At 47.5% G+C, this 27,263-nt stretch overlaps 1 protein-coding gene across 1 annotated transcript in view; it reads right to left on the minus strand.

Moving 5' to 3' along the window:
• Positions 1–23,914, minus strand: part of LOC141476083 (PHD finger protein 1-like) — a gene marked incomplete at its 5' end in the record, with an annotated part of 82,504 nt that extends 58,590 nt beyond the window's left edge. Inside the window, 6 exons of the mRNA XM_074164694.1 lie at positions 21,855–21,955; positions 22,644–22,711; positions 22,819–22,942; positions 23,378–23,446; positions 23,581–23,676; positions 23,772–23,914. Of these exons, the coding sequence (XP_074020795.1) occupies positions 21,855–21,955; positions 22,644–22,711; positions 22,819–22,942; positions 23,378–23,446; positions 23,581–23,676; positions 23,772–23,914 (601 nt within the window). The remainder of the gene's footprint in view (positions 1–21,854; positions 21,956–22,643; positions 22,712–22,818; positions 22,943–23,377; positions 23,447–23,580; positions 23,677–23,771) is intronic.
• Between the last annotated feature and the right edge of the window lie 3,349 nt (positions 23,915–27,263).

Consider the following 27,263-nt stretch of genomic DNA (forward strand, 5'->3'; position numbering starts at 1 on the left):
CGGAGGTACCAAGGAAGATGGAACCAAACACACATTAAGCTTAGAGATGGCACCTGGGTAAGATGTTCCTTCCATGAACCTTGGCATGCTGGTTGCAGGGCAGCGGCAAGAGAGATTGGCAAAAAGGGGGGTTTTAAAGATTCTCTGTTCCTGGCTTGTCAGCGGGACAATACTACCAGCAAAACCCATGTAATAAGAGTCTATCAATGGGCTTGGCAAAATTCAAATGGGACCAGAACATATTTCACAAAGTTCTGGTCAGCTACAAACCGAACGATAAGAGAGGGAGGATGTAACTGTAAATGGCATCCGGATGCAGAGGCCTTTGAATGTGACTATTGTGACTCCAATGGGGATTTAAACGCCTCAGGAGGACCATGGGGCACAGAAGATCCGCTATACTATGAAACACCACAAGGTGATGAAACATGGGACGGTCCCTTTGCCAACGGGGCTTGGGCCTTAGAGGGCCATTATTGGATTTGTGGGAAACATGCTTACCGAAGATTACCTCCAAACTGGTCAGGAGTCTGTTATGTTGGATATGTAATGCCTTTCTTTTTCTTGCTGTCTAATACACAGGCAGCTGGGCTGGGGGTCCGGCTATATGATGAATTGAGGAGAAAGAAACGAACAACGATCGAAATGGGAGGAACTCAGAATTGGGGGCAGGATGAATGGCCCCCACAACGCATAATAGAAACATATGGACCAGCAACATGGGCACAAGATGGTAGCTGGGGATATCGAACACCTGTTTATATGCTCAATAGAATAATTAGGTTGCAAGCAGTGCTTGAAATAATTACCAATGAGACAGACTCAGCCTTAGACTTAATAGCAGTCCAACAAACACAGATGCGAACTGCCATATACCAAAATAGACTGGCACTAGACTACCTATTAGCAGAAGGGGGGGGGTATGTGGCAAATTTAACACATCAGAGTGTTGTCTTCATATTGATGACAACGGACAAGCTGTAAGAGATATAGCAGCAAACATCAGAAAACTAGCACACGTCCCAGTGCAAAGGTGGAAATCTATGATGGATGTCAACTGGTGGAATGATTTTTTTGGAATATCTTGGTGGAAGAAGGTAGGCTTCATTCTATTACGTGCTCTTGCTGGACTGCTGTTCATACCTTGTTTTATTCCTCGTGCAGTGGGATTAATTTCTAGAGTGGTAGAAGGAATGCAAGTGACCAGTCTATCGAATGTGGATGCTGTGAATCAAGGTGCTACATCGCAGAGGATAATGGTCTTAAGAAAAAGAGATCACCGAAAAGAAGAACAAAATGAAAGATTACAGTTATTGTTGAATAAATGGGAAGAAGATAATAAGCTTCAGCAAAAATGTAATAAATAAAAAGGGGGTGGATTGTGAGAAATGAGCTGAATTTTGCTTCAGCTACTTGGTATATTTCTATTTGTGTGCTCGGTTATAGCATCTAACTAATCCTTACAAGTACCCTGGAATGGCCCAGAGGCTCTGGTTTACAAGAAGCCATTTAGGTAAAGAGAACCGAATTGATGGTAGACTGATAAGCGAACAAAGGACGGTGGAAGGTGATAAGTGGATAAAGGCCACCTGGGGGGTGACTGAAGAAAAGAAGGATATGGACACTAGGTCAAGAAGATGACCACCGGGATGTTTGTAACTACTAACATTAGACAGTAGATATTAGCAGAGACTGTGAAACAATGTATTGTTAATTAAAGGTTTGTGTCTTTAGGCGGTCGGGAAGAATGTGAGCTCCAACTTCTCAGCCAATGAGAAGAGAGACAGGTATTCAGGCGGCCGGGAAAGAAAGGTATAACATTTCTAAAAAACTAAAGATGTGTGTGCCTCTCCTTTGAGATGCACCCGATTCAGCGCTGCTTCGTACAATAAACCTTTGCTCCAGTGACTTCGTCCTCTTTAAAATTGTAAGTGTGAGCCGGTGTTTCTCACAATTTGGGGGCTCGTCCGGGATCCAGCACTCCTGTTCCTGCGAGGTGAGACAGCGAAGAGGGGACGGCGCGCCCCGCTGATTTCAGTGGTCTCCAACCCACCGTCTCATCCCGTGAGGGGCAGCGGGTCCTATCCGGACAGAGGACTCCCGGAGCAAAGGAGGGGAAGGGAAGAATTGAGTTAACGGGATTGAGTTACGCGCGGCAGCCGATAATTTCTGTGCACGGGACCCGGGTAAGAAAATTGACTGTTAAGTACTACTCGGGCGGCTGGGATAGCGGGATTGGGACTGTGTGTGTGAGACGCAGAATTGTCTGCGGAGCGAGTGTGGAGCCCTTCTAACTGCGGTTCCGTTTCTCCGCGAGGAGACCGGCCAGTGAAGGGGCGAAGCGAAACGGTTCCAGGTGAAAAAGTCCCACGGGAAAGTAAAATGGGAAATAGGCCTAGCAGAGAGAAGGCTATAAAGAATCAAGGACTTGAAAGTCCTGGTGCGAGCATTCCACCCGACAGTCCTTTAGGGGTGATGCTCGGGAAGTGGGGGCAGGGTTGCACCCGGGGAAAAGAGAAAAAAACAATGATACAGTACTGTATGTTTGAGTGGGTGAAAGAACCTATTAGATCTGACCCACTGTGCTGGCCGCAGTTCGGGTCAATGGAGAATTGGTTGTGCCAGGCTTTGAATCTCTACGTATGTAGTAAGACTCCAGTAAACCAAGAAGAAATTGAATATGCTTCATGTTGGAGGAGGTCTCACTCCTTATTCATGACAAAAGACCTTGGGGGAAAGAAGATTAAGAAGAGAGAAGAAAGTTGGGAACCTCCGGATCATTTGCCACCCCCATACAACCCTGAATTCGACGAAACAGAAGAAGATTGGGGGGGGGAGGAGGAGGATAATGAATGGGAAGGGGGGGGACTCTGTGAGACCGGGTGCCCCTCTGCTCGGGGAGACTCGGAGAACCCGGGTCACTGAATTAGATCAGATAGTAAGGGATGTTCGGAATTTTCCTTTGCCGTCTTGTAAAGGGGAACATAAGGAGGGTATGTTCCCTTTGAGAGAGGTACCCATGCCGGGAGCCCTGGGGGGGGTGGGCTTTGTGAATGTACCTCTGACTAGCACCGAGGTGCGGGAATTTAAGAAAGAGATGAAAAAGTTATTAGAGGACCCTTTAGGGTTGTCAGAGCAGCTCGACCAGTTTCTGGGCCCTAATCTTTACACTTGGGATGAAATGCAGTTCATTTTAGGAGCCCTGTTCACACCGGAAGAAAGACAAACGATCCAGGCTGCGGGTATTAGAATTTGGGAGCGAGAAAATCCTCCCGATATCCCTGGGGGAGTCCTAGGGGAACAGAAATTCCCTGTGATCAGGCCTGCCTGGGATCAGAATAATGCGGAGGGGAGGAATAATATGTCTGATTACAGAAGATTAGTAATCAGGGTGTAATAAGTAACTAAGGGTAATTTGCTGATCAAACAGGTTAAGCAAGAGGAACGAACCCATTGTAGCAGTCTTGAGAACTTCCTATTTAACCAGAAGATACACGTCCACAATGTTATCTGGCAACACCAAACATGGGAACACCCTGTTTGACAAGAAAGGCTTAACCACAATGTCATCAGAATGTGTTACCTTGAGCGAATGTTAAACCGTTCATGTCTTGCTAACGTGTGCCATTGTACCAATCAACCCTGAAAAGAATAGATTGTATAAGCTGATTCTGTGACGATATCTTATCGAAATTGCCCCAAGCAAGAAGCCCCTCGGAAGAAGCTGAGGGGCGTACCGAAGATGTTGCAATCGACCTCTGTGAAGACAAAAGGAGTCGTTTAGCTTGCCTGAATTTGCGAGTCTTTGGTGGAGCTGCGACTCCCCGGCCGCCCAGCGCTGCTTTTGCTTTCCTACCTTAATAAATATTTAATAAATCTATTTCGGACTCAATTTGTCTTAAAATTCAACTATAACAAATTTGGTGCCGTGACTCGGATCCAGACAGCCAACTCAGAATTCAACTCTGGGAGGGCGCCCCCATCTTCGGATGGTCCCGGAGGAGATTCCGACTTAGCTCACCTGGATTTTCCGAACTGAGATAGGAAAGCAAAAAGAAAGAGAAAGGAGAAACTGCAGTTCCCCGTAATTTTTGTGCACAAAGAGCCGGACGAAGACTCGGGAGTGAGTAAGTATATTGCGGTTCCGTTCGGTCGGGGATTGGGTACCTGGGGTGCGAGTGACTGAGACGTCCACTGGGCTTAGTAGCCCACCGGACGAAGTGAGTGTGGACTTCCTAATAGTGCGGTTCCCATTGTCCGCGAGGGCGTGGGCCACGAACGGAGGGAAGCGAGTGAAACTTGAGTGAGAGAAGGCACTCCCGGAAGATGGGACAGAAGAAAAGTAAGGCTTCTGGTTCCATACAGAAGATACGGGGTGGGGCCGGGCTCCCTGATATACCCCAAGATAGCCCATTAGGCCTAATGATTCGATATTGGGATAGTTCCCCTTCCCTAAAAGGGAAATCCAAGGAGAAATTGGTCTATTATTGTATGGAAATATGGGGAGGAAAACAGATAAGAAAAGATTTATATTGGCCAATTCATGGATCCTTAGAGGATTGGATATGCCAACAATTAAACATATACGTTAACAACAAACGACTGTTTAGTAAGGAGGAGAGTGAATATGCCTTTTTATGGATCCTGAGCACGGCTCAGGCCGCTAATTTGTTTCCATTAAAGGAAAAGAAAAATGATAAAAAGAAAAGGTGGGACATAGACGAACCTCCAGTGTCCCCCCCCACCCTATGTCCCCCCTCCTCCGCCACCACAAGGTCCTGAGCAAGATCTCCCTCCAACAGCACCTACAGAACCTGAGGAAGAGACTCCTCCTTCTAATCGAAGAATAACTAGAAGTCAAATCAGAGAAAGAAGGGAGGAAAATTTATTGTATCCCTTAAGGGAGACTGCTATGGGGGGACCACAACCCGGAGTTGGATTTGTATCTGTACCCCTCAGCTCCGGGGATGTGAGGGAATTTAAGAAAGAAATGGGACACTTGTTAGAGGACCCATTAGGGGTAGCAGAACGTTTTGATCAATTCCTCGGGCCTAACATTTATACTTGGGACGAGATGGAGTCTATTTTAAAGATCTTGTTCACAAATGAAGAACGAGGAATGATCAGAATGGCAGGCATGAGACACTGGGATCAGAGGCATCAGCATGGTCCCGCCGGGGATGTAAAATGGCCCTTACAGAGGCCCAATTGGGACAATCAAGACCCCGCACATAGAAATAACATGGTTGATCTCCGTGATATGATAATTCAGGGGATTAGGGATTCTGTACCTAGAGGGCAAAATATCAATAAGGCCTTTAATGAACAACAGAAGAAAGATGAAACCCCCACCGAATGGCTGGAAAGATTGAGAAAGAGTTTACAGCTATATTCTGGGTTAGACCCCGATAGCCAAGTGGGTCAAGCCCTGCTGAAAACTCAATTTGTAGCTAAATCTTGGACAGATATAAGAAGAAAGTTAGAGAAAGTAGAAGACTGGCAGGAGAGGGGGTTAGATGAGTTACTACGAGAAGCTCAGAAGGTGTATGTGAGAAGGGAAGAAGAAAGTCAGAAGAAACAAGCCAGAATCCCGATGGCTGCTGTAAGGGAAGGGCAAAGTCAGGGAAAGAGAAGAGAAAGTCCCTGGAAGGGCCCAGTAGAACCGAGAAGAAGGAGATTTGGTTCGCAGGACATAGAATGTTTTTATTGTCGCAGGAAGGGACATCTGCAGAGAAATTGTTGGAAAAGAATGCAGGATGAGGAGATTTTTAAGGAAGATTAGGGGGGTCAGGGGCTCTATTTGCTGGGGACCCCTAAGGTTACCGAGCCCTTGATAAAATTGAAATTGGGTCCTCAGCATGAAGTGTTCGAGTTCCTCGTGGACTCGGGTGCCGAAAGATCAACCGTCCAAAAGTTACCATCTGGATGTGTTGAATCAAAGGATAAACTCCAAGTAATTGGTGCAAAAGGGGAACCTTTCAAGGTGCCCCTGATAAGGAATGTAGCAATAGAAGCCCCAAATAAAGATGGGGTGGGAACATTTTTATTGGTCCCAGAAGCTGAATATAACCTTTTGGGACGAGACCTGATGGTGGAATTAGGAATTAATTTGGAAGTAGACCAAGAGATGTTAAAAGTAAAGTTATGCTTATTAACCGCTGAAGATGAAGCCAAGATTAATCCAGAAACTTGGTATAGCCCTGGATCGGTGGGAAAATTAAATATCAAACCGATCACAGTCTCTATAAAAGACCCAGACCAGCCAATTAGGATAAAACAGTATCCCATCTCCAGAGAAGGGAGAGAAGGGTTGCAGCCAGTAATTGAGAGACTTTTGGTCCAAGGACTTTTAGAACCCTGTGTGTCTCCTCACAAGACTCCCATATTGCCCGTAAAGAAGCCGGATGGGTCTTATCGCTTAGTACAAGATCTGAGAGCCATAAACGAACGAACCATTACCCGGTTCCCTGTGGTGGCTAACCCACACACTATACTTAATCGGTTAAGTCCAGAATATAAATGGTATAGTGTTATAGATTTAAAAGATGCTTTTTGGGCCTGTCCCTTAGAAGAAGAATGTAGAGACTATTTTGCTTTCGAGTGGGAGGACCCCAGAACCCATAGAAAACAACAATTACGGTGGACTGTTTTGCCCCAGGGATTCACAGAATCCCCAAATTTGTTTGGACAAGCTCTGGAACAATTATTGGAATCCTACGAATTAAGTCAGGGATTAATCCTGATTCAATACGTAGACGATTTATTGATTGCAGGAAAAACTCAAGAAGAAGTCAGAAATGAGAGCATCAAATTATTAAACTTTTTGGGCCTCAAGGGGTTAAAGGTTTCTAAGTCCAAATTGCAGTTCACTGAAGAAGAGGTAAAATATTTGGGACATTGGCTCACAAAGGGACACAAGAAATTAGATCCCGAAAGAGTGAAAGGAATTTTATCCCTAACAGCGCCCACTAATAAAAGACAGATAAGACAGCTGTTGGGATTGTTAGGGTATTGTCGACAGTGGATAGAAAATTACAGCAGTAAAGTAAAATTCTTGTACGAAAAGCTAACTAAAAATGGGTTAGTAAAATGGACCCCTGAAGATGAGAAGCGCTGGGAGAACGTGAAAAGAAACCTGGTGGAAGCACCTGTCCTCAGTTTACCTGATATCCGTAAACCCTTTCAACTTTTTATCAATGTGGATAACGAGACAGCTTATGGGGTTCTGACCCAAGGGTGGGCAGGGCAGAGAAAGCCTGTAGGATATTATTCTAAAATACTAGATCCTGTAAGCCGCGGGTGGCCCACTTGTTTACAAGCAATAGTGGCCACTGCATTATTGGTAGAAGAAGTTGGAAAGGTCACCTTAGGAGGTGAACTAAAGGTATACACCCCCCATAACATTCGAGGAGTATTGCAACAACGAGCTGATAAGTGGCTTACAGACAGTCGATTACTAAAATATGAGGGAATTTTGATTAACTCCCCATGGTTAGAAATGGAAACCACCTCTGTTCAGAATCCTGCCCAATTTTTATATGGGGAACCTAGGGAAGATTTGACACATGACTGTCTCCAACTAATAAATTTGCAAACTAAGATAAGGGAGGATTTAGAGGAAGATGAATTAGGCGAAGGGGAGAAATTATTTGTGGATGGTTCCTCACGAGTGGTTGAAGGACAACGGAAATCGGGATATGCTATTGTGGACGGGTATACCTTTCAGATAAAAGAGTCAGGACCATTAAATAAAGCTTGGTCCGCACAAGCATGTGAGTTATATGCTATGATGAGAGCATTAAAACTTTTAGAAAATAAAATTGGAACCATTTATACGGATTCAAAGTATGCCTTTGGGGTGGTGCATACCTTTGGAAAAATTTGGGAAGAGAGGGGCTTAATTAACACCCAGGGAAAGGGATTAGTCCGTGAAAAACTAATCCAAGAAGTTTTAAAGGCCTTAAGAGGTCCACTAAAGATAGCCATAGTCCATGTAAAAGGACATCAGAAGGGACTAACCCATACAGTAAGAGGAAACAATCTAGCCGACGCAGAGGCAAAACGGGCTGCCCTGTTAATGGTTCAGACCTTGGGAGAGGAACCTGAGAGGCTAAAAATAGAGAAGACTTTCACTCTCCAAGAATTGGATAAGCTAAAACAAATTGGAGCAAAAAGAGATGGCGATAAATGGCTGCTACCAGATGGTAGGGAAATTCTTCCAAAGGGATTAGCCAGAGGAATACTAAATAAATTACACCATAAAACCCATTGGGGAATTCAGGCTTTAGTGGATCAGTTTGAAACAAAATATGCCTGCATCGGAATATACGGATTAGCCAAAAGGATCTTAGAGGGATGTTTAACCTGTCACAAAGTGAATAAACGACAACTTAGGGAGAAGGTTCAAGGGGGTCGTGAACTGGCTAAAAGGCCCTTTGAGAAAATACAAGTGGATTTTACTGAATTACCGAAGGTTGGGAGATATCAGTATTTATTAGTCTTGGTTGATCACCTTACGCACTTTGTAGAAGCCTTCCCAGTGATAAGGGCTACTGCAAAGACAGTTATTAAAATCCTCTTGGAAGAAATTATTCCGAGGTATGGAACTATTGCGGTAATTGACTCAGACCGAGGCCCACATTTTACATCCAAAATAATTAAAGAAACAACTGAATTGTTCGGTACAAAATGGGAATACCATACTCCCTGGCACCCACAAAGTTCCGGGAAAGTAGAAAGAATGAATGGGGAAATAAAGAAACACCTAACCAAACTTATGGTGGAGACAAAAATGAGTTGGACTAAATGTCTACCGCTGGCCTTGCTTTACATTAGAACTCAACCTAGGACAGATACTGGTATATCCCCCTTTGAAATGTTGTATGGGATGCCTTATGACTTTGGATTATTAGTAGAGCACCCAAAGGTCGAGGATAAAATTTTAACAGAATATATTTTAGAACTTACAAGAAGGAGACAGGAACTAAGAAAGAAGGGTTTGGTAGTACAAAGACCTCCCTTGGACATTTCCATACACCAAATCCAGCCTGGAGACCAGGTATTAATCAAAACCTGGAAAGAAACCTCCCTAACACCCCGTTGGGAAGGACCCTTTGTTGTTTTACTTACCACAGATACGGCTGTACGGACAGCAGAAAAAGGATGGACTCATGCCAGCAGAATTAAGGGACCTATCTTCCCAGAAAGGTGGACCGTAACGTCAGAACCAGGAGACCTCCGAATGAAGATAAGGAAAAACGAGACCGGTAAATGAACCACTCCAGAAGGGAAGCAAGAAATAGTTTACATCAATGGTTCCAAATACCACCTGGAAATACCCTACGAAAAGTATATTTTGCACCTTGGAGTGAGGAGAGAATACCTGACCAAACGGGGGGGGCTGGATTATACAAACTGACAGGAACTCCTCAGGTTTTTCCTTTTTGCTGTGAAACAGAGACAGAAATACCTGAATCGCCCAGTGTAGGAGATCTCCGTAGAATACCCTGCGTGAAACACCCCACTTCCGGACATTTATGTTGGGTTGTTTGCCGATGTTTAAATTGCGATAAAGAATGGTCCTGTGTTTCATTTAAGAGACAACCTTATTGTATGAAATGTCGCAATAATTTGACACATACCAGGGAACAACGGGCTCAAGCAGAGATTCGTAAATTATTTTGTGGGTGGGAATTGTCAATACCCGAGCTTTGGGAAATATATGAAACAGACTGGTATAGAGTTTTAAGACAGTGTGTTATAAGATTTGCCTGGAAACGGGCACAACAACCAAACAGGTGGAAATATATTTGAGAGGTAACTAACTCTTTAGACCTTGGAAATTATTGACAGGATAACAGCAAAATCCCCCTGAAGACTACCTGCTGCTGCCGAGAAGATATTAATATCCCGTTGCTCTCCGCAAAAGAGTAGACGAGGAAGGCAGAGAGGTACTGAACAGTGGGGGAAATGAAAGCTGGTATCCTATTAATGGTATTAATTACCACGACTTTAGAAAATAAACATCAACCCTTCAATTGGACCTTTTGTTCATGCAAAACGGAGGATTATGCGCTGCCCTAGGTGAAGAATGTTGCTTTTATGCTGACCATACAGGGGTAGTAAGAGATTCGTTAGCTAAGCTGAGAGAAGGATTAGAGAAAAGAAAACGGGAACGAGAGGCTCAGTCCTCCTGGTATGAATCTTGGTCACCATGGCTGACTACCTTAATTTCTACTTTGGCGGGACCCCTCATAATGTTACTATTGGCTCTGACTTTTGGACCCTGTGTCATTAATAAACTTGTAACCTTTTTTAAAGGCAGGTTAGAAAAAGTGCAGCTAATGCTGATGAAGCAATCAGAACTGGAAATGAAAATTATACCAAACGAAAATCCTGAATTAGATGCCGCTTGTGAGGTATTGTCTAGGTTTGATCAGCAAATCACTTATAAATAAAAAAAAGGGGGGATTGTAATAAGTAACTAAGGGTAATTTGCTGATCAAACAGGTTAAGCAAGAGGAACGAACCCATTGTAGCAGTCTTGAGAACTTCCTATTTAACCAGAAGATACACGTCCACAATGTTATCTGGCAACACCAAACATGGGAACACCCTGTTTGACAAGAAAGGCTTAACCACAATGTCATCAGAATGTGTTACCTTGAGCGAATGTTAAACCGTTCATGTCTTGCTAACGTGTGCCATTGTACCAATCAACCCTGAAAAGAATAGATTGTATAAGCTGATTCTGTGACGATATCTTATCGAAATTGCCCCAAGCAAGAAGCCCCTCGGAAGAAGCTGAGGGGCGTACCGAAGATGTTGCAATCGACCTCTGTGAAGATAAAAGGAGTCGTTTAGCTTGCCTGAATTTGCGAGTCTGGTGGAGCTGCGACTCCCCGGCCGCCCAGCGCTGCTTTTGCTTTCCTACCTTAATAAATATTTAATAAATCTATTTCGGACTCAATTTGTCTTAAAATTCAACTATAATAAGGGGAATAAAAGAGGCAGTCCCAAAAGGACAGAATTTTGATAAAGCCTTGAAAGAGAATATTGCAAGAAGAGACAGAAGACCCCCAGTGGACAGCAGAGGAGCGGCAGCAGTTTGAAGAACTTAAACAAAAACTAATACAAGCACCTGTATTGTCTCTTCCTTCCCTAGGAAAGCCATTCCACCTTTATGTAAATGTTGAGAGTGGAATGGCCTATGGAGTGTTAGCCCAGGTCTGGGGAGGGCAGAAACAACCAGTAGCCTATTGATCTAAAGTATTGGATCCGGTGTCACGAGGGTGGCCAACCTGTGTGCAAGCGGTGGCAGCAACAGCCTTACTGGTGGAGGAAAGCCGGAAACTGACCTTTGGGGGAACACTGATAGTATCCACCCCCCACATAGTGAGAACAATATTAAGCCAAAAATCCGGACGGTGGTTGACTGATTCTAGGATTCTGAAATACGAAACCATCTTAATGGAAAAAGATGACTTAGTTTTAACTACTGACAAAAGCATCAACCCTTCCCAATATTTATATGGGAAGACAGAGGAAGAGGTACCAGGGCATAATGGTCTCGATATCATAGAGTATCAAACCACAAAACACATATCACCCAGCTGGTAATAGAGACTAAGTTGCCCTGGACCAAATGCCTGCCCCTAGCCCTGTTGAGAATCAGGACTGCTCCAAGGAAGGATTTAGGAGTATCTCCCTATGAAATGCTATTCGGACTTCCATATCTGGGAAGGGAAGAAGGTGTGCCAATTCCTGAAATTAATGATGTCTTTCTTAAAAATTACCTGTGGGGGTTAGCCCAATCTCTTACAGATTTGAGACAGCGTGGATTGCTGCCTCAGACGGCTCCACTGGATTTCAAACTACACCAGATACAGCCTGGAGACTGGGTACTAGTGAAGTCCTGGCAAGAGGATACTCTGACTCCAGCGTGGGAAGGACCTTTCCTGGTACTCCTGACAACAGAAGCAGCTGTGCGAACTAAGGAGAAGGGGTGGACACGTGCTACACGGGTAAAAGGACCAATAGCCCCACCTCCTGGAGAGTGGACAGTAACCCAGGGAAGTGATCCACTGAAATTGACTCTTAAAAGACAGAATTGGTAAAATCGAGAGTAATGAAATAAAAGTGTAATACCTGGGGAGGTTACCAGCAAAGGTTCTAAAAACTAGAGCCAAGGGCAAGACTGGCTCAGTCTCTTCACTCCTCTTCTGTGAGCGGTCTCCGCTGCTGGCTGCAATCCAGTAGGCGTTGAGAGATGGGAGGGAAGGCTGTGCCAGACCTTGGCAGGTTTTATGCTACCATACTAATGAACCTTGTGACCATCCCTCTGTGTTACAGTCAAATGGAAGATAACCAATTTGTAACATTAGGGAATGAAATAGCAAAAAGCTTTAATTTGAGTAATTGTTGGGTATGTGGAAGCCCGAGGGGATCTGAAGAATGGCCATGGGTAGCCCAGCCTGTGCAGCCTAAGTGGCTGGTGAGTAGCTTATGTACAGTACGCCATGGAACAAAGGTCTGGGCAGAAGAGGGAGCTGCATGGAAAATATTGTACCCAGGAAAAGGGAATTATTGCCTGAACAGAACCAAATCGGGAGGGAAATATTTAGGGAAAAGTGAATGTGAGTGGACATTATCACCAGCAATGGATTGCTATGACTCACTGTGTACTCCTTATAATTGCCGGAGGTACCAAGGAAGATGGAACCAAACACACATTAAGCTTAGAGATGGCACCTGGGTAAGATGTTCCTTCCATGAACCTTGGCATGCTGGTTGCAGGGCAGCGGCAAGAGAGATTGGCAACAAGGGGGGTTTTAAAGATTCTCTGTTCCTGGCTTGTCAGCGGGACAATACTACCAGCAAAACCCATGTAATAAGAGTCTATCAATGGGCTTGGCAAAATTCAAATGGGACCAGAACATATTTCACAAAGTTCTGGTCAGCTACAAACCGAACGATAAGAGAGGGAGGATGTAACTGTAAATGGCATCCGGATGCAGAGGCCTTTGAATGTGACTATTGTGACTCCAATGGGGATTTAAACGCCTCAGGAGGACCGTGGGGCACAGAAGATCCGCTATACTATGAAACACCACAAGGTGATGAAACATGGGACGGTCCCTTTGCCAACGGGGCTTGGGCCTTAGAGGGCCATTATTGGATTTGTGGGAAACATGCTTACCGAAGATTACCTCCAAACTGGTCAGGAGTCTGTTATGTTGGATATGTAATGCCTTTCTTTTTCTTGCTGTCTAATACACAGGCAGCTGGGCTGGGGGTCCGGCTATATGATGAATTGAGGAGAAAGAAACGAACAACGATCGAAATGGGAGGAACTCAGAATTGGGGGCAGGATGAATGGCCCCCACAACGCATAATAGAAACATATGGACCAGCAACATGGGCACAAGATGGTAGCTGGGGATATCGAACACCTGTTTATATGCTCAATAGAATAATTAGGTTGCAAGCAGTGCTTGAAATAATTACCAATGAGACAGCCTCAGCCTTAGACTTAATAGCAGTCCAACAAACACAGATGCGAACTGCCATATACCAAAATAGACTGGCACTAGACTACCTATTAGCAGAAGAGGGGGGGGTACGTGGCAAATTTAACACATCAGAGTGTTGTCTTCATATTGATGACAACGGACAAGCTGTAAGAGATATAGCAGCAAACATCAGAAAACTAGCACACGTCCCAGTGCAAAGGTGGAAATCTATGATGGATGTCAACTGGTGGAATGATTTTTTTGGAATATCTTGGTGGAAGAAGGTGTAATGGATAACTGAGGAAGATTTGTTGCTGATCAAATCGTAGGATTATCCATTTCTGTTGTACAGAACAACATGTAACAATGTTGTAAGAAAGTCCTGACTTACACAAACTGCAATGCTATCAAAATGTGTCCATGTAAGCGAATGTTTATCTTTGTATTAACCAAATGTATGTAAGAGATGGCACAAGCTAATTATGCCACCACCACCTGCAAAACTCCCCTGAAGCTGGATTGTAATTTATTGTGGCAGTCTTGAGAACTCCCTAACAAGAAGAGACGTCCACTATATTATATTACTAAACTGTATAGGAATGTCCTGTTTTTACAAGATAAGCTTAACCCCAATGTTATCCCTGTTTTAACTTTGTAACTAATCAATCGTGTAGAAGGGGAAGGGTGTAAACTAATTTACAACCAACATTGCCTTGAAACCGCTGTGAAGCAAGACAGACCAGAGGGAGTAAAGATAACGGAAGAAGCAGAGGGGCGTACTGAAGATGTCGAACCCGACCTCTGTGAGGATAAAAAGAGATGTTCAGTTTGCTTGAATTTGCGAGCCTTTGGTGGAGCTGTGACTCCCCGGCCGCCCAGCGCTGTTTTTGCTTTCCTACCTTAATAAACATTTAGTGAATCTATTTCGGACTTAGCCTTTTTTATTTTAAACTATAACAAATTTGGTGCCGTGACTCGGATCCAGACAGCTGACTCGGAATTCAACTCTGGGAGGGCGCCCCATCTTCGGATGGTCCCGGAGGAGATTCCGACCTAGCTCACCTGGATTTTCCGAACTGAGGTAGGAAAGCAAAAAGAAAGAGAAAGGAGATACTGCAGTTCCCCGTAATTTTTGTGCACAAAGAGCCGGACGAAGACTCGGGAGTGAGTGAGTATATTGCGGTTCCGTTCGGTCGGGGATTGGGTACCCGGGGTGTGAGTGACTGAGACGTCCACTGGGCTTAGTAGCCCACCGGGCGAAGTGAGTGTCGTGCTCCTAGTAGTGCGGTTCCCATTGTCCGCGAGGACGTGGGCCACGAACGGAGGGAAGCGAGTGAAATTTGAGTGAAAGAAGGCACTCCCGGAAGATGGGACAGAAGAAAAGTAAGGTTTCTGGTTCCATGCAGGAGATACGGGGCGGGGGTGGGCTCCCTGATATACCCCAAGACAGCCCGCTAGGATTGATGATTCAATATTGGGATAATTCCCCGTGTCGGAAAGGAAAATCTAAGGAGAAAATGATCCATTATTGTATGGAAAAATGGGGAGGAAAACAGATAAGAAAAGATTTATATTGGCCAATTTATGGATCCTTAGAGGATTGGATATGCCAACAATTAAACATATACGTTAACAACAAACGACCATTTAATAAGGAGGAGAGTGAATATGCCTTTTTGTGGATCCTGGGCACATCCCAGGCCGCTAATCTGTTTCCATTAAAAGAAAAGAAAAATGATAAAAAGAAAAGGTGGGAAGTAAACGAACCTCCAGCGTCCCCCCCACCCTATGTCCCCCCTCCCCCCCCACCGCAAGGTCCTGAGCAAAATCTCCCTCCAACAGCCCCCTCAGAACCTGAGGAAGAGACTCCTCCTTCTAATCGAAGAATAACTAGAAGTCAAACCAGAGAAAGGAGGGAGGAAAATCAATTGTATCCCTTAAGGGAGACTGCTATGGGGGGACCACAACCCGGAGTTGGATTTGTATCTGTACCTCTCAGCTCCGGGGATGTGAGGGAGTTTAAGAAAGAAATGGGACACCTGTTAGAGGACCCATTAGGGGTAGCAGAGCGTTTTGATCAATTCCTCGGGCCTAACATTTATACTTGGGACGAGATGGAGTCTATCTTAAAAATCTTGTTTACAAACGAAGAACGAGGAATGATTAGAACGGCGGGCATGAGGTACTGGGATCAGAGGCATCTGAATGGTCCCAATGGAGATATTAAATGGCCCCTGCAGCGGCCTAACTGGGATAACCAGGATCCTGCACATAGAAATAACATGGTTGACCTCCGGGATATGGTAATTCAGGGGATTAGAGACTCTGTACCCCGGGGGCAGAACATTAATAAGGCCTTTAATGAGCAACAAAAGAAAGATGAGACCCCCACTGAATGGCTAGAAAGATTAAGGAAAAGTTTGCAGTTGTATTCCGGGGTTAGACCCTGATAACCCAGTGGGTCGAACTCTATTAAAAACTCAATTTGTGGCTAAATCGTGGACAGATATCAGAAAGAAGTTAGAGAAAATAGAGGACTGGCAGGGGAGAGGGTTAGATGAGCTACTCCGAGAAGCTCAAAAGGTATACGTAAGGAGGGAAGAAGAAAATCAGAAGAAACAAGCCAGAATTCTGATGGCAGCGGTGAGAGAGGGGCAAAATCAAGTCAGGGGAAGGGAAGGTCCCCAAAGGGGTCCAGTGGAGCTGAGGAAACAGAAGGTTGATACACAAAGCATGGAATGTTTTTATTGTCATAAGAAGGGACACATTCAGAGAAACTGCCGGAAGAGGGCGCAGGATGAAAGGATTTTTAAGGAGGATTAGGGGGGTCAGGGGCTCTATTTGCTGGGGACCCAGAGAAACACAGAGCCCTTGATAAAATTGAAATTGGGTCCTCAGCATGAGGTGTTCGAGTTCCTTGTGGACTCAGGCGCCGAGAGATCAACCGTCCAAAGATTACCATCTGGATGTGTTAAATCAAAAGATACACTCCAAATAATTGGTGCAAAGGGGGAACCTTTCAAAGTACCCCTGATAAGGAATGTAACAATAGAAGCCCCAAACAAATACGGGGTGGGAACCTTTTTATTGGTCCCTGAAGCTGAATATAACCTCTTGGGATGGGACCTGATGGTAGAATTAGGAATCAATTTAGAAGTAGACCAAGATAAATTGAAAATAAAATTATGTTTATTAACCGCCGAAGATGAAGCCAAGATAAATCCAGAAATTTGGTATAGCCCAGGGTCGGTGGGAAAGCTAAATATCAAACCAATTACGGTTTCCATAAAAAACCCAGACCGGCCAATTAGGATAAAACAGTATCCCATCTCTAGAGAGGGGAGGGAAGGGTTGCAGCCAGTAATTGAGAGACTTTTAGCCCAAGGGCTTCTGGAACCCTGTATGTCTCCCCATAATACTCCCATATTGCCCATAAAGAAATCAGATGGGTCTTATCGCTTAGTACAGGACCTGAGAGCTGTAAATGAACAAACCGTTACCCGGTTCCCTGTGGTGGCTAATCCTCACACTATACTCAATCGGTTAAGTCCCGATTATAAATGGTATAGTGTTATAGATTTAAAAGATGCTTTTTGGGCCTGTCCATTAGAGGAAAAATGCAGAGACTATTTTGCTTTCGAGTGGGAGAATCCCAAGACGCATAGGAAACAACAGTTACGGTGGACCGTTTTGCCCCAGGGATTCACAGAATCCCCAAATTTGTTTGGACAGGCTCTGGAACAGTTATTAGAATCTTACGAATTAGGTCAGGGACAAATCCTAATACAATATGTGGATGATTTACTAATTGCTGGAAAGACTCAGGAAGAAGTCAGAAATGAGAGCATCAAGCTATTGAACGTTTTAGGCCTCAAAGGATTAAAGGTTGCTAAATCCAAATTACAGTTTACTGAAGAAGAGGTAAAATACTTAGGGCATTGGCTCACAAAGGGACATAAGAAATTAGATCCTGAAAGAGTAAAAGGAATTTTGTCTCTAACAGCGCCCACTAATAAAAGACAGATAAGACAGTTATTGGGATTATTAGGGTATTGTCGACAGTGGATAGAAAATTACAGTAGTAAAGTAAAATTCTTGTATGAAAAATTAACTAAAAACGGATTAGTAAAATGGTCCATCGAGGATGACAATCGCTGGGAGAATATAAAAAGAGATCTGATAGAAGCACCTGTCCTCAGTTTACCCGATATCCGAAAACCCTTTCAACTTTTTATCAATGTAGATAATGGGACTGCTTATGGGGTTCTGACCCAAGGGTGGGCAGGACAAAGAAAGCCTATAGGATATTATTCTAAAATACTGGATCCTGTAAGCCGCGGGTGGCCCACCTGCCTGCAGGCCATAGTGGCCACTGCATTACTGGTAGAAGAGGTTGGAAAAGTCACCTTAGGAGGTGAACTAAAGGTATACACCCCCCATAACATTCGGGGAGTATTACAACAAAGGGCTGATAAGTGGCTTACAGACAGTCGATTGTTAAAATATGAGGGAATTTTAATCAACTCCCCTAGGCTAGAAATGGAAACCACTGCTATTCAAAATCCCGCCCAATTTTTGTACGGAGAACCTAAAGAAAATTTGACCCACGACTGCCTCCAACTAATAAATTTACAGACTAAGATAAGGGAAGACTTAGAAGAATATGAACTGGATGAAGGAGAAAAATTATTTGTGGACGGCTCTTCACGAGTGGTCGAAGGAAAACGGAAATCAGGATATGCTATTGTGGATGGGCATACCTTTGAGGTAAAAGAATCAGGACCATTAAGTAAAGCATGGTCCGCACAAGCGTGCGAGCTATATGCCATGTTAAGAGCATTAAATCTCTTAGAAAATAAAATTGGAACTATTTATACAGATTCAAAGTATGCCTTTGGGGTGGTACATACTTTTGGAAAAATTTGGGAAGAGCGAGGTTTAATCAACACCCAAGGAAAGGGATTAGTCCATGAAAAACTAATCCAGGAGATTGTAAAGGCCTTACGAGGTCCACTAAGGATAGCTATAGTCCATGTAAACGGACATCAGAAGGGACTAACACATACAGTAAGAGGGAACAATCTAGCCGATGCAGAGGCGAAACAGGCCACATTGTTAATAGTTCAGACATTGGGAGAAGAACCTGAACGGCTAAAATTAGATAAGACATTCACCCTCCAAGAATTGGATAAGTTAAAACAAATTGGAGCAAAAAGAAATGGTGATAAGTGGCTGCTACCGGATGGCAGAGAGATTCTCCCAAAAGGACTAGCTCGAAAAGTATTAAACAAGTTGCATGATAAAACACACTGGGGGGTTCAGGCATTAGTAGATCAATTCGAAACGAACTATGCCTGTGTTGGAATCTACAATCTGGCCAAGAGAATTTTAGAAGGGTGTCTAACGTGTCGCAGAGTGAATAAACGACAACTGAGGGAAAAGGTTCAAGGGGGTCGGGAACTGGCTAAGAGACCCTTTGAGAAAATACAGGTGGATTTTACCGAATTGCCGAAGGTCGGGCGATATCAGTATTTATTAGTCTTGGTTGATCACCTCACACACTTTGTAGAAGCCTTTCCAGTGGTAAGGGCTACTGCCAAGACAGTTATTAAAATTCTGTTGGAAGAAATTATCCCGAGATATGGAACTATTGCAGTAATAGACTCAGACCGAGGCCCACACTTTACATCTAAAGTGATTAAAGGAATAACTGAATTGTTCGGTACAAAGTGGGAGTATCATACCCCCTGGCACCCACAAAGTTCTGGAAGAGTAGAGAGAATGAATGGGGAAATAAAGAAACACTTAACTAAACTTATGGTGGAAACAAAAATGAATTGGGTTAAATGTTTACCGTTGGCTTTGCTTTATATTAGGACCCAACCAAGAACAGATACTGGTATATCCCCCTTTGAAATGTTGTATGGGATGCCTTATGATTTTGGGTTATTAGTAGAGCATCCAAAGGTTGAAGATAAAATATTAACAGAATACATTTTGGAACTCACAAAAAGAAGACAGGAACTAAGAAGGAAGGGCTTGGTAGTACAAAGACCCCCCTTGGACATCTCTTTGCACCGAGTCCAGCCTGGAGACCAGGTATTAATTAAGACCTGGAAAGAAACCTCCTTAACACCCTGTTGGGAGGGACCTTTTGTTGTTTTACTTACTACAGATACGGCTGTACGGACAGCGGAAAAAGGATGGACTCATGCCAGCCGAATTAAGGGACCTATCTTTCCAGAAAAGTGGACAGTAACGACGCAACCAGGGGATCTCCGGGTAACAATCAGACGGAGTGAAGTTGGTAAATGAATCATTCTAGGAGAGAAGTAAGAAATAGTTTATATCAATGGTTCCAACTATCACCCGGAAATAATCTGCGGAGAGTATATTTTGCACCCTGGAGTGAAGAGAGGATCCCTGACCAAACGGGGGGGTCTGGGCTATATAAACTCACTGGAACTCCCCAGGTTTTTCCCTTTTGTTGTGAAACAGAAACAGAAATACATGTGTCATCCGGGATAGGAGGTCCCCGTGGAATACCCTGTCTAAAACACCCTACCTCTGGGCACTTATGTTGGGTTGTATGCCAGCGTTTAAATTGTAACAGAAAATGGTCTTGTGTTTCATTTAACAGGCAAAATTATTGCATGAAATATCGTAAAGACTTAAGGTATATCCGGGAACCAGATGATCCAGTGGAGATCTGTAAATTATTTTGTGGATGGGAATTGTCAATACCTGAACTTTGGGAAGTATATGAAACGGACTGGTATAAAGTTCTAAGACTGTGTGCCATAGAATTTGTCTGGAAACGGGCACAACAGCCAAACAGGTGGAAATATTTAAATTGTTGACAGGATACCAGCTGGGTTCCCCTGAAGACTACCTGCTGCTGCCGAGAAGATACTGAAATCCCGTTGCTCTCCGCAAAAGAGTAGACGAGGAAGGCAGAGAGGTATTGAACTGTGGGGAAATGAAGGCTGTTATCTTACTAAGTCTTTTAATATCCAGGATATTAGGGTATCCACATCAGCCCTTTAATTGGACTATCTCCAGTTGGAATGAAGCCAGGATCCTCCCAATGAATATTACTGCGGGAGCACCCTCTTTTAATTTAACCAATTGCGAACTAATAGGAGCTGCAGTGGGATTTCCTGGGGGCACAGGGTGTGAACCCTGGGTGAATGTAAGGGCTACCTATTGGTGTCCCAGCTCAAATCCGGGAAAAGGTTACTGTAATCACCCTAATCATCATTATTGTGCCTATTGGGGTTGCGAAACCATAGCCACCGCCAGATGGCCAGTCGCGTCTCCAGACAAATATCTCAATGTTACTTGGTGGCCTGAAGGGTGCACCCAGCCAAGCTATGATAGTAGTGGGGCAACACTAGAATTAGGAGATGGAAACTGTAAATCTTTAAAAATATTGATATTGCAGCATCAAGATCCCGGGTGGTTGACTGGGAAAACTTGGGGCATAAGGGTTTGGGAGCCTGGAACTGATAGGGGTGGGCTAATATTTATCCAAAAACAGGAAACAAAAATGCTGCAGGCTGTAGGTCCTAATCGAGTTGTAAAGAAAAAGCACAGAGTTAAAAAGAAGAAACTGAGCCGCGTGTGAAGTATTGTCAAGATTTGATCAGCAAAGTAGGATGTGTGAATAAAAGAAAAGGGGGGAATTGTAATGGATAACTGAGGAAGATTTGTTGCTGATCAAATCTTAGGATTATCCATTTCCGTTGTACATAGTGTAAGAAAGTCCTGACTTACACAAACTGCAATGCTATCAAAATGTGTCCATGTAAGTGAATGTTTATCTTTGTATTAACCAAATGTATGTAAGAGATGGCACAAGCTAATTATGCCACCACCACCTGCAAAACTCCCCTGAAGCTGGATTGTAATTTATTGTGGCAGTCTTGAGAACTCCCTAACAAGAAGAGACGTCCACTATATTATATTACTAAACTGTATAGGAATGTCCTGTTTTTACAAGATAAGCTTAACCCCAATGTTATCCCTGTTTTAACTTTGTAACTAATCAATCGTGTAGAAGGGGAAGGGTGTAAACTAATTTACAACCAACATTGCCTTGAAACCGCTGTGAAGCAAGACAGACCAGAGGGAGTAAAGATAACGGAAGAAGCAGAGGGGCGTACTGAAGATGTCGAACCCGACCTCTGTGAGGATAAAAAGAGATGTTCAGTTTGCTTGAATTTGCGAGCCTTTGGTGGAGCTGTGACTCCCCGGCCGCCCAGCGCTGTTTTTGCTTTCCTACCTTAATAAACATTTAGTGAATCTATTTCGGACTTAGCCTTTTTTATTTTAAACTATAACAGGGGGGCCCCCCCAGGAAAGCGGGGGGCAGCGGGGGGGGCGCCCGCGTGTGCAGCCCAAAGAGCCCCTTGCGCTTCTTCATCTCCCGGCCCGAGATGAACCTGGGAGGAGAGGGGGGGTCGAGGGGGGGGGGCTGCTGGGGTGGGCTGAGAGATCAACCTGGGGGGGGAGGATGGGGTGGGGGGGGGCTGTGGGGGGGCTGTGGGGTGGTTTCGGGGGGGGGTCTTTTAGGGGGTTGGGAGGGGCTGGGGGCTTGGGGGGGGGGCTTCGGAGCTTTGAGGGGGGCTTTGAGATGAACCTGGGGGGGGAGAGGGGGGGTTGGGGGGGAGGGGCGCTTCTGGGGAGGGCTGGGGGGGGGGCCTGATGGGGGGGCCTTGGGTTTGGGGGGAGGGTCTTGTGGGGGTCTCGAGGGGGCTCTAGGGTGGTTTGGGGGAGGGGGGGGCTTTTGGGGGGGCTGAGAGATGAACCTGGGGAGGAGGAAGGGTTTGGGGAGGGGGCTGGGGGGGGCCTTTGGGGTGGTTTGGAGGGGTCAGGGGGGGTCTTTTAGGGGGTCTGGGAGGGGCTGGGGGCTTGGAGGGGGGGCTTTGGGGGGGGCTCTGAGATGAACCTGGGGGGAGAGGGGGGGGCTGGGGGGGCTGAGAAGCGAACATGGGGGCAGGGGTCTGGGGGGCTTTGGGGGGGGTTCGTGGGGGGCTGGGGGCATTCAGGGGCATCAGGAAGGATTTAGGGGTGCTGGGGGGGTGGGGGGGTCAGGAGGGGTTTGGGGGTTCGGGGGGGGGGGGCACCCACCTGTCCTTGTGGGCGCTGAGAGCCCCCAGCAGCTGCCCGTAGCGCTCCCCTTTGGGGGTCTCGGCGAGCTGCAGGGGGGGGGGGGGGTTGCAGGGTCGTAGGGGGGGTGAGACCACCCCTCCCCGACCTCCCCCGACCCCCCCCGTGGTTTCTGGGGTGCGGGCCCCCCCCGTACCGGCCCCAGCAGCAGCACGTCCCAGTTGGCATTGGCGAAGGGCAGGATCTCCCGCTCCAGGTCGAAGTATTTCTTCTTGCAGCAGACGCTCAGGTGGTAGAGGATGAGGTGGGCGACGTCCACCCTGGGGGGGGGGGGCCGAAAATAAGGGGGAGGCCCCCAAAAAAAATCCGGGGGGGTGGAGGGAAGGGTGTCCTGGGGGGGGCCCCAAAAATACAGAGTGATGACGGGAACGGTTCTCTGGGAAACCCCCAAAAATGGGGGGTGATGGGGGGGCAATGTCCACCCTGGGGGGGGCCCCAAAAATGAGGGGGGCTGGAGGGGGTGGAGGGACCCCAAAAATGAGGGGGTGCGGGGGGGTGGGTGCAGTTTGGGGGGGGGTACAGGGTGGGGGAGGTGCATTGGGGGGGTGCTGGGGGGGTGGGGTGGAGTTTGGGGGCTGCAGATTGAGGGATGCCGGGGGGTGCAGTTCGGGGGGTGCGATTTTGGGGGGGGGGGGGAGCAGTTGGGGGGGGGTGCAGCTGGGGGGGGTGCAGTTGGGGCGCCCCCCACCCCTCACCACTGCAGCGGCAGCCGCCGGACGCTCTCGACCCCCCCGGTGCAGACGCAGCACTCGAAGACGTAAAACCTGGGGGCAAGAATTTCAAAGCGGGGGGGAGGGGGGGATTTAACAGTGTGTCCCCCCCCATTAGGAAGCCGGAGGGGGGGGGTGGGGGTGGTGTCACCCCTTTTCCCCCCCCTTGCCCCCCCCCCCGGACCCACCGGTCCCCGTAGAGCAGGGGTTTGCTCAGACACTGGGTACAGGCTTCGTGGAACCACTGGGCGCAGCCCCGGCACTGCAGCATCTTCAGGTTCCACCTGGGGGGGGGATTAATTAATTAATTAATTTAAGGGGGGGGGCACCCCGAAATTGCAAAGCGGGGGGGGGGGGTTAGGGGGGGGTCTGTACTCACTCGCCGGACCCCCCGCAGTAGCAGTAGCACTGCTGGCGGTTGGCGAGGTGGGGGGGGTCCCACTCCAGGGTCTTCAGCTGGTAGGGCAGCACCGCCTTCATGCTGAGCATCGCCTTGGCTTGGGGGCCCTTCTTCAGCGCCCCTCCCCGGTGGAGCCAGTCTTTCCCCCTCCTGTGTTAACCGAGGGCTGTTCTCCTCCCCCCCCAGGTCCAGCTGCAGGTGACAGAGGGGCACCTGCGGGCGGAGGCAGCGCTGGCAGCCGAGCTGCGACTGGAGGCAGCCGCCCAGAAGCAGAAGGTGGAGCAGCAGGGGGAGCAGCTCCACGGGCAGGAGATGGAGCGTCGTCGTCTCCATAATCTGGTCCAGGAGCTCAAGGTGAAGCCGGGAGGGGGTCTGGGGGGGGGGGGTGGGAAATCATCTGAATCCCCTGCCCCGTACCTCCAAAATCACGGCTCTTCCCCTTCTGCAGGGCAACATCCGTGTCTTTTGCCGTGTGCGGCCGGTGTTGCCCGAGGAGCAGGAGCACCAGAGGGGGCTGGAGCATCTCCAGTTCCCCCCAAGGACAACACTGTGCTGGTGCCCAAATAGGCATTTCTGTCCCCAAAACAGGTGCTTCCCTCCACACCCCCCCAAGGCAACTTCAACACAGCTGAATAAATGTGGGGGTGCAGAGCCCATGGAGCATGGGGGTGTTTTGGGGTGCAGAGCGCAGGAGGATGGGGACCAGGAGGTGGTGAGTTTGGGGTACCCCCAAAGCACCCCCGGCCTGAGGGGTGGAAGGAGGCGAACATCCGGATGGGGGGGGATGCGGAGGGGTGGGTGTTAAAATGGAGAGGGCCTGGCCTCTCCAAAAACCCACAACCCTCCCATCCAAAAACAGCCTCCCAACTCCCAGCCCCTCCCCAAGCCCCTCAACCCAAACTGAGACCCCCCCTCAGTACCTCAGAACGCCCCCAGTCCTCCTACAGCCCCCCTGTGCCTCCCCAAACCTTCCAGAGCCCTAATCCCCCCAGTGTCCCCACAGGTGCCCCACCAGCAGCACCAGCTGCCGCCCCCCGCCCCAAGTGCCCCCTGGTACCTGAAAGGGCAGGTGACAGACCCGTGGGCTGCGCTGAGGGACAGCCGGGGAGCGACGGTGGGGCTGGAGCGGGGGAAGTGGGAGGCCCTCTGTCTGAGATGAGTCCCCCCAGCAATCGGGGTGTCGTGTCCCCCCCCCAGGAGCCTGGAGCTGGAGCTGGTGACCTGGCGGAGGGAGGCTGAAAGTTTGGCAAAGGAGAAGCGGCTGGAGGAACGCAAGGAGGGAGCTGGCGGCTGCGCTGCAGGAGAGGGATGTGTGTCACGGGGCGGGAGTTCTTCCTGCTTTCCTCCAGAAAAAGTAGGAAAAAAAGATGGTTTTTTGCACTGATGGCCCGGTTTGAGGCAAAACAGAACCAACTTCCTGGTCAGTAATTTTACTTCTCAACTCGGCCTCTTCCGACTCTCTGAAATTAACAGTGTCTTGTGGAGAAAACCGCTGGTTCTTGGAGCGCCCGGAGCAAGGTCTGTGCGTCACGCCAAGGGCCGAGGAGCAGAGAGGCTCCTGCTTCCACTTATTGCTGTCACAACCAAGGGCATCCCATTTCGTCATTGGCCCCATTGGAGGGTCAGAAGCGGGAAAAAGCGTGGAAGGGTCCCACTCCCAGGGAGGAGGGGGACAGGAGAGGTGACCCCAGACTGACCAAGGGGGTGTTCCATCCCATCTGCCCCACGCTCAGGATAAAAGCTGAGGGATCAAAGGGTCAGCTCTTTCTCCAATGGCCGACGTCCGAGGAGGACCCTGTCTGTTCATCTGCCTTTGATCCCGATCCGTGCCTTCCTGACCCCAGAGCTGGAATCCGGTTCCCACTTGTCGCTGAGTCCAGTCTGGGGCTTCCCAGGGGCAGCAGCAGTTGGGACATCAGCAGGAGTGGTTCCACGGGCTGGAGCTGGAGCTGGAAATTCTATGATTCTATGGAGCGGTGCCGCCTCCACCATGTCATGCAGAAGCTCAAGGTGAAGCCTGGGGGAGGGTCAGCAATCATCTGAATCATTCAGAAATCATGGAGGTCCTGGTGGAAAACAGGATGGCCGTGAGCCAGCAATGGGCCCTTGTGGCCAAGAAGGCCAATGGCATCCTGGGGGTCATCAGGAAGAGCGTGACCAGCAGGTGGAGAGAGGTCATCCTCCCCCTCTCCTCTGCCCTGGGGAGGCCCCGTCTGGAGCACTGGGACCAGTTCTGGGCTCCCCTGTTCAAGAAGGACAGGGAACTGCTGGAGAGGGTACAGCAGAGGGCTACAAAGATGCTGAGGGGCCTGGAGCATCTCTCTGATGAGGAAAGGCTGAGGGACTTCTTTAAACATTTAAACTTTGCAGTTTTTCTACTTCAAAAGCAGCAAGCTCAAAAAATAGGATAGCTACCCAACTCCAATCTAGTACATTACCGCTCCTGCAGTAATTATATTTTCATTAACAGCCTTTATCTTGATGTAGCACAACAAAGCCGAGTTCCATCCTCTTTCCCAAGGTCGAAACGATGCACAACCCAAGCACTAAAAATAATAATTGTGTGAGCCGATGCAGGCAGGACGCAGGAACAACCACAAAAACACAGCTTAAAGGCAAAGAACAAATTTAACCTCGGCACCTCATGGATCGGGGAATCTCTGAGGCAGTCCCCGGGCAGAGGAAGGCAAGCAGGGGATGCAGGAGCAAGATGATGAGGGGCCTGGAGCACCTCTCTGATGAGGAAAGGCTGAGGGACTTGGGTCTTTTTAGTCTGGAGAAGAGAAGACTGAGGGGGGATCTGATCAACGCCTATAAATACTTAAAGGGTGGGTGTCGGGAGGACGGGGCCGGTCTTTTTTCAGTGGTGCCCAGGGACAGGACAAGAGGAAACGGGCACAAACTTGAATATAAGAAGTTCCACCTAAACACGAGGAGGAACTTCTTTCCTGGGAGGGTGGCAGAGCCCTGGGACAGGCTGCCCAGGGAGGTGGTGGAGTCTCCTTCTCTGGAGACATTCAAACCCCACCTGGACACCTTCCTCTGGGACCTGCTCTGGGTGGACCTGCTCTGGCAGGGGGTTGGAGGAGATGATCTCCAGAGGTCCCTTGCAACCCCGTGTGATTCTGTGATTCCATAATGTGGTGACACCGTGGGCAGTTTTGCCCAGGGACTTACAGAAGTCGCTTTTGATGAATCTGGTTTTCAGGAATCCTTTCGTACATCATGCCGCTGCCTTTAGACACATTCAGCACAGGGAGCTCTCGAGGTTTCATCTGTAGGACCTGGCAACGGGGTGTTCCTGCCCGGGGTCTGAGCTGGGAGCCGTGATTTGCTGCGGTCCATTCCCTGTGAGTGTCACTCTGAACTTCCTGAAAGATCTAGAAACACCAGTGGTGTCCCCCGGGGCTGGGTGCTGGGGCCGGTTCTCTTCAACATCTTCATCGATGATCTGCAGGAGGGGATTGAGTG

The sequence above is a fragment of the Numenius arquata genome, chromosome 28, assembly GCF_964106895.1.
Source record: "Numenius arquata chromosome 28, bNumArq3.hap1.1, whole genome shotgun sequence".
NCBI classification, from domain to species: domain Eukaryota; kingdom Metazoa; phylum Chordata; class Aves; order Charadriiformes; family Scolopacidae; genus Numenius; species Numenius arquata.